Source organism: Tenebrio molitor, chromosome 2, assembly GCF_963966145.1.
Source record: "Tenebrio molitor chromosome 2, icTenMoli1.1, whole genome shotgun sequence".
Taxonomy (NCBI): Eukaryota; Metazoa; Arthropoda; class Insecta; order Coleoptera; family Tenebrionidae; genus Tenebrio; species Tenebrio molitor.
The window spans coordinates 33,071,863-33,081,721 of NC_091047.1; the positions used below are offsets into that span (position 1 = coordinate 33,071,863).

Genomic DNA, 9,859 nt, shown 5'->3' on the forward strand with positions numbered 1-9,859 from the left:
GAGGCAAATATCGGAAATGCGGCGAATTCCCAGTCCACCAAATCTAATCGGTAAAGTGGACTGACACCATTGTAAATCAGTTAAACGTAAATTAAGTATTTTTTCTAAAGAACACTTTAAAGAAGAATCAATGGAATTAACGTAATTAGAAAATTTCCAAAAAGGAGTTGTTCTTAATAAAAAATTAAATTTTGGTATGAAAAGACAGTTCTTGATTAAGGTATAAGCTACGTGTCTGCTAAGAAATTCAGCTTTATTTATTTATTTATACATAGAATGTTTTTAAATGTTGCCACATTTAATGTAACATAGGTCCATATCTTCGACAAAAACGAAGATTGATTTTTTTAAACATTTTTACCTGATATTTTAATGCCTACTTAACAACGTACTGCTAAGTTGTTCCGCGAATTTTGGGGCACCCAGTGTATCTCGCACAAAAACATTATAATATTTATGGCACGCGAATCTATGAAAATCCTGATCAGTGCGACCTATTTTTTATAATTTCGCAAAAATTGCAGAGCACAAATTCATTGAAGACCCCCTGTAATAAAGAACGGCCGACAGCAATGAGCTGACCGAGCCCTCAATCATAAAAGTATTAGTACGTTATAAGGACCTGCATAAGTCGTTCTCACTAGCAGCAACGGCTCGTCAAGATCAAAACTGGGTAGGCACCAGCAATTTTTTTAAAGTACACTTGGTCAATTTTTTCACGTTTTTTTTTTGGACCTTGCACCAGTTCAACGGTGGTGATGGATATAATGCTTATTATTACAAAGGTGAGACGTAATTTCAAAATGTTCCACTTTTCCCTAACCTGGACGTTTTGAAAATGACAGTAACATTAACAAAACAATATCATGCATTGGGTTTATTATGGAAAATAAACGACAACTCTTGCTGGCACAAAAAAATTGCAATATCAATTAGACTTGATAATTTAACGATTTTCCCGTACGCTATTATTCTCTAAACTTTTCTATTTCTATTTTCCAAGCGGGGACTATTACGGGCGGGAACCGGGGCTTTTCAACGTGGTATGGCCGTTGCCGTAGGGTCTATTACGGTGGCAATGTTTTGTTTACCGAAAAGAACGAATTTACAAGCAAAAGCAATATGCTCTTTACTCTTATTGTGCTTCTCTAATGCACGCCCTAAATTGTTCAAATCAGAATACCCCGTTTTTGTCCACACTGTCTCATTATTAGTCACGAACAGAATAAAAAAAAAGTTTTTTAAGTAATTTACTGCCAACAAGCCAATCATATTTTCCGTACCTAGCACGAATTAGTAAATGCACTATTCTGTTTACCAGTAGTCTTTTTAACTGTTTAATGTACATAAAACTTATCTTCGTAGGAAAGTTTACAAAACCGGCATTTATTTATCAAAAAATCGACATTAACAGGAACGACAACCGCCTCTTGTTCTTGACTGGTACTTGCCATTGAGATCATTTTTATTAAATTGCTACTTACCATCACTAGCCTGCATAACCTAACTAAACCGCAATGTTTAACAACAACAACATTATAATTTCAACTTCTGTTCGAGGTCGAGCTGAAGGAACGCATGATTCACGCCCGCGCCGCTTCCCAACCTTTTCGACAAAACCATTGTGTCCGTTAATCGCTCATAGTCTCAATAATCATAATATAAAATAAAATTTTACGACTACAATGAAAATGACAAAACTACAGAGGCATTGCCTCGAGTTCCACTTTGCTAACACGCAGCAGAGATCACGCAGTAACCAATAACAATGTATGACGGGTTGATGGTATTCAGTTCTTTATTCTACCAACCACACAGCTTAGGCGGAAAAATGAAGTAGCAAATTTTACGGTGCCTCACTGCCTCTACGGTACGCTGAACGCTCTGAGTGTTCTGTGGTCTACGCTCTGCAGTCCGAAGCGAAGGCGCCGAATGCAAAACGCGCCAAATACAAAATACATAAGCAAATTAACACATGCAACAGTTATTCTTCGATAATAATTAATTCAGTGTAGGTACAAAATAAAAGTATACAAACAAAAATATTTTTATACTAAAAAAAATCAAAAATTATCTATTAAAAAAGATTTTGGTTAGTAAAGTATTTGGTGAGGCACTGCCTCACCTGCCTACCCAGAGAAGCCGCCCCTGCTCACTAGTCATAAACCATGTCTGAGCGGCAAAAGGCGCGTCGTCTTAAGTACGTTTGGTTGCCTATTTTCGGATTTATTTTTTGTAAATATCAAAAAAACTACGACAGTAAACGAAAAAAGAAAATGTCATTGACCTCCGTATTTTAATTATCTGTCAAATGAGTGTTTACTTACCGCGAAAAAACGTTCCACTACAAAAAAATCCGAAAAAAATGATTTCGCGTTTTTATTTAATTACAAATTAATTGTTATACTTTTTTTAAAAATAAAATGTCATTGACCACCGTTTAGGTGCCTACTAACCAACCAAAAGTCAAGCATTGCTTCAAAGTTGATTTTGTAGAAAAATTCCGAAAAAAATACCTCCATGTATTTATAGTTCTCCCAGAGCTGCAGCGATTTTATGGCTGGGCAATAGTAATTATTACGCCTGTTGAGATGCCGATAAGCGACATAAACAGACCCCTGTCAATCATCATTTTCGTTCTATACCTGTCAGTTTACAGGGTAGTACTTGGACGAATTTACAATTAGGGGTTGTAATTGCGGTTTAAACCTATTGTCGGTGTTGTTAACGTTTATACAATGGTACCCTGCCATAAAATCGCTGCAGCTCTGGGAGAACTATAGTATAGGCGCTACGTGAGGGATCGTGGAGCCTTAAGCTGCAAAGCATAAGGAATAGAGTGTAAGGATTAACACTTTTGGAGCGTTCATACACCGATTATAGTGTAATATTTGAACCAATCAGGAAGAGGGAAATTACTTTCTATTTTTTTCAAGTTTTCTGATAGTGACAAGTGATGGTTAAAAGTTGTGTCACGTGTTCGTGTTAGGTGTCAGAACTGTCAAAGTCACGTGGATCAGAGATTTTCAGAGTTGTATTCGTTGTATTGTTTATTAAGATAGGTGATAACATTAATAATTTAATAAGTAATGGATATTGATATTTCTAATAACAATTATCTGAATGATATGGTAGCAGTGTGGGGGCTATTACTTTGCACGCATGTGGATCTTAACATGAAAAATAAGAAGAGAAAAAGAAGACGTTTTAAAGTAAGGCCTATGAATCGAATGAGACATACAGTGGGCCAGTATGAATATTTAAGTAGTTTGCGTGGGAAAAATCTAATCAAACACAAGGCTACAATGGAAGGCACAGAAAGGAAAGATCTTCCCTTGTCTCTGGATTTTAAATCAACTTCTAATGTAAAATTGTAAACGCATGCGCGAACATCGTTTTTATTTTTGTCTATGAAACAACCATAAGTTTTGTCAAATCTGCTCATATTTGACCATAAATAACAAGATAATTAACCGGTTAATTAACATCATTCATAATTAACATGTTAATTTACAACACTAAGGCCCATATTCACCAACGCCAGTTAAAGTTAACTGTAGGTTAAAATATACGAAAACATTGTTGTAACACTAGGTAACTAAAGTAACGAAGTATTTTAACCTACAGTTAACGTTAACTGGCGTTGGTGAATACGGCCGTAACTCACCATAGCTTCAAACATAAAACTGTGGAAAAATAATTATTAAAATCAGTTTAGGGCGCTTTACCATTGCTTGGCCAACCACTAGGCAACAGCCTTAAATCAGAAATCTTAATAATGATAACCATTACAGTTTTATTTAAATACAACCCAAAGTTATTTAAATCCAAAAGCGAGATCTCATTTTTCCCGACTGCTACTATACTTACAGGTTTTTAAAATTTCCGTTAAAGTATGCAGGATTCATATTTCTGAACGCACCCACGTCCTCGTTCCTTCATCCTTCTTTTCTTTTGACAGTTGTCCACGTTTGACAGCTAACTTGTTTGCTTCGTAATGACTCGTTTAAATTCATGAAAATAAATTGAATAAGTGGAGTAAACTATAATTCCTACCATGGAATAATTTATTTAATTTGAATTTAGGACCCGGCGGAGTGCAACGAAGTCTCCAACGCCGAGCGATTAGCTCTGAATCGCTTCCACTATTTATTGATAAATAGTTACATTGTAATCCCTGATAAGTTATCATAATGTTAATGTTGTGTTTGTGGTGAACTCGACGGTCTAAGTTGTATCTATTGTGATCTGTATCGGATGCACGCACTGAGCGATGTAATGCCAAACATGTATAGGTTAAAAGTGCACAAAGGAATCTTCTGTTTCATCTTGCTCTTCAACCAGGTCATAGGTGAGTCCCCGGCACACCCTACGCATAAACCTGACTCATTTGTTAAAGGCAAGAGCTGCGACCCCAGCGACTTGGTGCGCCCGCAATGTCCCCAGACACAGCTTTGTGAAGAAACGACGGCTACTTGCCAGTGTCAGCCGGGCTTCAAGGCCCACAACGACACTTTTTGCGTCGAGGTAAACCCCCGAAATTCCCGAATGCCAACACCAAACACTTCGAGCCTTGTAGCTAGCCACAACAGTGGAGCCATCGTTGCGGGAATACTCATTCCACTATTTTTAATACTATTTGTGATATATGCAGTGTATGTTAGTAGGAAGTACAAGTTAGTGAGTTGGTTCAGGAGGAAGATCCACCAAAGAAATAACAACTATGACGAGTTTATGATAGGACAGGAGCAGGACTTGGAGGATGATCCCCCTTTACGCTAAATGTTACCATTCTAGTGCCATTTACTGCAGAGCTACACTGTTTTCACTTTTAACCAGAAGGATAGAGTCGCGACATGATTAGGTTGCCAACAGACGTGGAAATTCCTACTTTGCCATTAGTGTACGCCTATACCAAAGCTGATCTTATATTTGTAATCCTAATCAATAAATTAATTTATTATTATTGAAAAAATTTATTTCAATTTGTTACAGTTGACATCTAATATCTTTTGCGTTTCTTTGGAGAAGTAGACACAGCTGGTGGTAGCGGCAGTTTTAAAATCACTAAGTCCTTGTTTTTTCTGTGACTGCTAAAAGCTAACACTCTAGTTATTTCATGCAGTTTTTTGACACCTACTTTGACACTCTTTGAGAGCGCTTCTACATTTATTTGAAAATCCATCGCAATCATCGCCAACACGAGAATGTAACAGATTGTTTTGTCCCTGAGTGATATAGGTCTTCCCCTTAAAAGTGAAATGAAAGATTTGTCTCGACCCACTGATAAATATTTACCTTCCTGCACTGGTAGTGACTGAGAAATTGTCCAAAATGTGAGTGTTTACCTCACGCGAGGACTGACACACCACAAACCTCTTAGTTATGTATTTTGCAGGTGTCATTACATACTTCATTAAGTAGCCTATATATAGCAACAATTTGCACTTGTTTACATCACCTGATGAGTCTTGCAGTTCCCTCAGTTTGTCTTTGATCAACTCACTCATTCTAAAATTAATGTTAAACTTTTTTCCTCCAATATTCTTTGACTTACTCTATAGAATCTACATCTGATGATAAAACTTCGTTGGCCTCTTTTTCCAACGAGTCTAAAACAAAATCAGGCACAAGCTCACTTAAAATATAGACTTGTTCTACTGTTGAGGCATCTCTGTGGATTGTAGGTCTGTAAGCACTGTCATTCTCATTAGATTCAACCACAATTGACTCAGTTTCGTTCATCTTAATATCTGGAAAATACAAATCCAGCAAATGACTGAGCAAAATTATAAAAATCTACATACTAGCAACTGTTTGTTCCAATTGTTCTTTTATATTGTCTATATTCATCTTGAGGCGCTCCTTCTGTTCAGTGATTCTTTTAACCTTCTTGGAACCAAATGCTTTATTTAAATTATTCAGAGAAGTGTTAAAATCAAAAATGGTTCTGCTCTCTACAACATTATTTACTGTTGGGTTGAAATTATTTGTCATAGTAGTTTTATCCACAGCAATCAAACGGACCTACAAATGTGGCATTAAATGATGACAATATCAAGTTTAAATTCCAACTTTTCCTGTTTTTTTATTAAATGCTAACAGGAAGTGGTTGTTTGCATCCTTATCTTCTTCTCTGTTAATACTTCCTGTGTAAAGTGAATCTTCTGTGGCAGCAGCTACTATAGATGTTTTTTTATTTTTTCTATAGAGTCCTACCGGCATTCTTCTCTTTTCATCCTCTTCAAAGACATAATTTTGAAAATGTACTGTGAATTAGACGAATTTAGGCATTTAGAAATTTCTAAATTAAAAGATACCCACCAATTACTGGTCGAACTCCCTCTTCATTGTCTTCGACTTCCGATATTACTTGCACCATTTTAAGAAATTTCAACATATAGCAACACTCACATGCAGGTTTGTTTACACTATTTCACACCTAGATTTCACACATGTCACACATACACAATACCCAACGACAGAAACACAGCGTGTTTCCACTGCCAGTACTGCCACTCACTGTCACGGATGCTCACTGTGCTCTAACCATAGACTCTAACCTCAAACGCGTTACTTTATTTTGACGGTGGAGTAATGGTGGTATAGTTTGTCCAGCGAGAGATTAGTTGACATAAAAATCACTAAATTCTACGCAGAGAAAGTAGTACCTAGCGCGCGTAAAATTTGAAATATACCCAAGCAGTAACATTTTGTGCCCTGAAATTATGCTCTAATTAATGAAGTACCATAACGAATAAGAGATTAAATGAATGAAAATATTACAGTTGCAGTATTTTACACGAAGACGTGTAAAATAACTACTTGCGTCAAGAATATTTAAAAGTAAAACCTCAACCAACAAGATCGTTTATACAGTGCATTTTTTTTAACTGTTGCCATAGGGAATTGCATGGTAAAACTTATACCCCCTGTTAACTTTTGTTCTGATGAAAATATTCAAACATTTTTGGAACAAAGTTGGAAGATTTTTTAAACTATCGGATAGTTTACAATTCAATATCCTAAACTGTCGAAAAAGTTGTGAAAAATATTTTAAAGCGCGCCGGAATAATAGTACGTCGAGCGGTCGCCAGAATAGCGTCCCTGTCGGCTGTCGGGATCAGTCTTCTCTGGAAAAATTAATTAAAACTATTTTAAAGTAAGTTTTCAATAAAACGAATTTAAATGTTATTAATTTTATTTTTTAAACAATGAATCATGGGGTACCCGGTACCCTCCTAATTTTTTTGTTTTTATTTATAAAAGTGGCTATTATGGAAGCTTAAAGAGGGGGTGAAGGTGAATAAATAATTTAAGCACATACTAAATAATAACAATTAAAATATCTGCAATAAATTTGTTTGGGGCCTAATGGGGGCTCCAGGAATTGTTCGGAACCAAATGGGGCTCCTGGGTTTGCTCAGCCTAATGGAGGCTTCACTGGTTTGATTGTAGGCGCGCGTGAACTGACACACCGTATCGTTTTGTGTAAAACGTTTATTTACATTTATGTACAATTGTTTGGACCGTACGACCGTACTCGATGTGTGATATAAATGCCTTAGTGACTTCTGACTGTGACTGTTCTACCCTGAGTCCATCTCGGTACTGTCGTCTATCATCCGTGCTGTCGTCTGAAATCTCTGTCATTCACCCACGCAGGGGTGGTTCTCGTTCTGAAAGGAGGGGGGTGGCTCTACGCCCCGACAAAATTCAACAATTTAACACAATTAGCAGCAAAGAAAATTTTAAAAATGTACTCAAAATAATTATAACTAAATAAGATGCTCAAAATTTATTTCGACCATTAACTTCCACACACCTTTCAATTCTGGAATAAAAACTCCGTGAAGTTCTTGTTGCAATATTATTTCATATGGATGAAATTTCAAAGACTTTAAAGTTCTAATAATCGTGCTTTGTGAGACATTCAGTGTAGCCGCTATTACTCTTGTGCTTGTGTGTGGATTTTCAGTTACCTAATCAACAACGGCATTTTGAAAGTTAATATTTTTAGGGAGTGCACCCCTTACTCGTGGAAATTCTTTAACACTGCCAGTATCTTCAAACAGCTTTACAATTCATCTGATATTCATTTCGGAAAATTTATCATTTTCTTGACGGGCTTGAAGAATTCTTGCTGCGGCTCGATAGCACCGGTGACACTCTCCATACGTAAAAATAATATTAATTTCCTCTTGCTGTGAGAACAACATCTTGTATAAAAGATTATTTCAAAGATTTCACGAACTTTTTTACTTTGACGTTGTCAAATAATAAATTAATTATGGTTTTTTTTGTAAATCAGTAAGACGTGAAGTACTTTTTTACGTAAATACACACTGGTGAATGAAGTCTGAAAATTGTCTTTATTTAACATTAATTTATTGGTCAATAATAAGCACTAGGATGATTATTAGGCAGAAAATCTACACAGAAACATTTGACATGCATGTTAAAAGTTATAATTTTAGGAAATGCTGAAAATATTTTTTTTTCATTAATTTTTTTCTTGAATATTCCTCTTCTGTCCAGATCCTTGTTAATTTTTGTAGTGCCTATGTAAAGAGGGCAATGCAGCCTTTATTAAGACTAAATATCGTTGAGCAGTCATTTAAAATAACGAAGATATTCAAATATAAAGTTTAAGCAGACGCACCCTGTATTTTAGACAAAATAATTCATTAATATTGAAATTAACATAAACTTTAACTATGCCAAATCTCACACTCCTCCGTGCGCGCAATTTGCTTAAAAAGGGGTACAAAGGTAAATGTTACTGTCAATTTCATTCGTATGTGTTAGAGGTATTTTCATATTTGGTGGCCGAAACAAAAGACTGAGAAATGTCACAAAAATGTATTGTCAGTGTCAAATTTCTCATAAACGCCGTAAAAAGGAATGTCTAGGTAAATTTAAATTTTCGCTAAATAGATTGAAAAAACAAATTCTAAGGAAACCAATTTTTGTCAGTGCTTCAAAAGGAAAAGTTATTCTCATATAATCAAACGTATTACAAATTATTTCTCTAGTTCGACGATGAATAACTTTCTTATTGACAATTTGCTGCATTTCTGTCGCAACCACGAACGTCTTTGAGAAATTTGACACTGACAATACAAATTTGTAAAATTTCTCAGTCTTTTGTTTCCGCCACCAAATATGAAAATATCTCTATCTGTTTTACAAAACGTTTTCGAAAATGACTCATTTAACAGAAACACAACGTATATAAATTTTAATTTTGATTGGGTGCTGGGATAAAACTAAAACAGGGGGAATTTTTTCATAAACTTGCTTATTGTCAACAAGCTGGGGGATGGCAATTCAAACATTTAATTCCATAATTTTAAGTACTTACTAACACAGTTTTTGACTTGTTTTTCTTCGTTATAAAATTTATTTTTCCCAACTTTATTTTTTTTTTCTCAAAAATATCCTTATGTAAGGTAACAAAATTTTTATACTGGCATTTAGACAATTAAAAGGGCTATCAGAGTCAAGAAAAAAAATAGGGGGTTTCCATTTAAAAAAACTATTGATGACGTCATAACTCGAAAACAAATGACTGCTTGGAATTTTCTTTGGTACTAAAATATGTATTTTTATAAACTAAAATTGACCTGTCCAAAGATTTTTTTGAAAAATATTTTGTTTAATTTTTAAGGAATTTATTCCATACTTTTGCCGCTCACAACAATTAGAAAATTTTTATCTGGGCGCTTTGTTACCTGAAATAATAATTGATTCCAGGCGTGCCAAAAATAGGCCTGTTAGATGCATATTAAAAAAGAGCTATAATAGCAATGATTAATAACATGCAACTATTCCTAAATTACGCGTATTCAGCATTAAT

At 35.2% G+C, this 9,859-nt stretch overlaps 3 protein-coding genes across 3 annotated transcripts in view; 1 reads left to right on the forward strand and 2 right to left on the reverse strand.

Moving 5' to 3' along the window:
* LOC138122985 (phospholipid scramblase 1-like) overlaps positions 1-1,515 on the reverse strand; it is a 40,470-nt gene extending 38,955 nt beyond the window's left edge. Inside the window, exon 1 of the mRNA XM_069037443.1 lies at positions 1,485-1,515. Coding sequence (XP_068893544.1) covers positions 1,485-1,500 — 16 coding nt within the window. The 5' untranslated portion in view covers positions 1,501-1,515. The remainder of the gene's footprint in view (positions 1-1,484) is intronic.
* Positions 1,516-3,946: 2,431 nt separating this feature from the next.
* Positions 3,947-4,975, forward strand: LOC138122990 (uncharacterized). The gene is made up of 2 exons (XM_069037449.1): positions 3,947-4,351; positions 4,400-4,975. The coding sequence occupies exons 1-2, from the start codon at positions 4,258-4,260 to the stop codon at positions 4,780-4,782; spliced, it is 477 nt and encodes a 158-aa protein (XP_068893550.1). The 5' UTR covers positions 3,947-4,257; the 3' UTR covers positions 4,783-4,975.
* Polr1E (RNA polymerase I subunit E) lies at positions 4,957-6,591 on the reverse strand. Its single transcript, XM_069037435.1, has 6 exons — positions 6,325-6,591; positions 6,076-6,269; positions 5,808-6,027; positions 5,558-5,753; positions 5,299-5,511; positions 4,957-5,249 (listed from the first exon to the last, which is right to left on the reverse strand). The coding sequence occupies exons 1-6, from the start codon at positions 6,398-6,400 to the stop codon at positions 5,003-5,005; spliced, it is 1,146 nt and encodes a 381-aa protein (XP_068893536.1). The 5' UTR covers positions 6,401-6,591; the 3' UTR covers positions 4,957-5,002.
* Between the last annotated feature and the right edge of the window lie 3,268 nt (positions 6,592-9,859).

Coding starts and splice junctions, on each gene's coding strand:
- LOC138122990 (XM_069037449.1), top strand. CDS start 4,258: ATGCACGCACTGAGCGATGTAATGCCAAACATGTATAGGTTAAAAGTG. Junction 4,352..4,399: donor GCTCTTCAACCAGGTCATAG/GTGAGTCCCCGG, acceptor CATTTGTTAAAG/GCAAGAGCTGCGACCCCAGC.
- Polr1E (XM_069037435.1), bottom strand. CDS start 6,400: ATGTTGAAATTTCTTAAAATGGTGCAAGTAATATCGGAAGTCGAAGAC. Junction 5,512..5,557: donor TCAGATGTAGATTCTATAGA/GTAAGTCAAAGA, acceptor CATTAATTTTAG/AATGAGTGAGTTGATCAAAG. Junction 5,250..5,298: donor GTCACTACCAGTGCAGGAAG/GTAAATATTTAT, acceptor TTCACTTTTAAG/GGGAAGACCTATATCACTCA.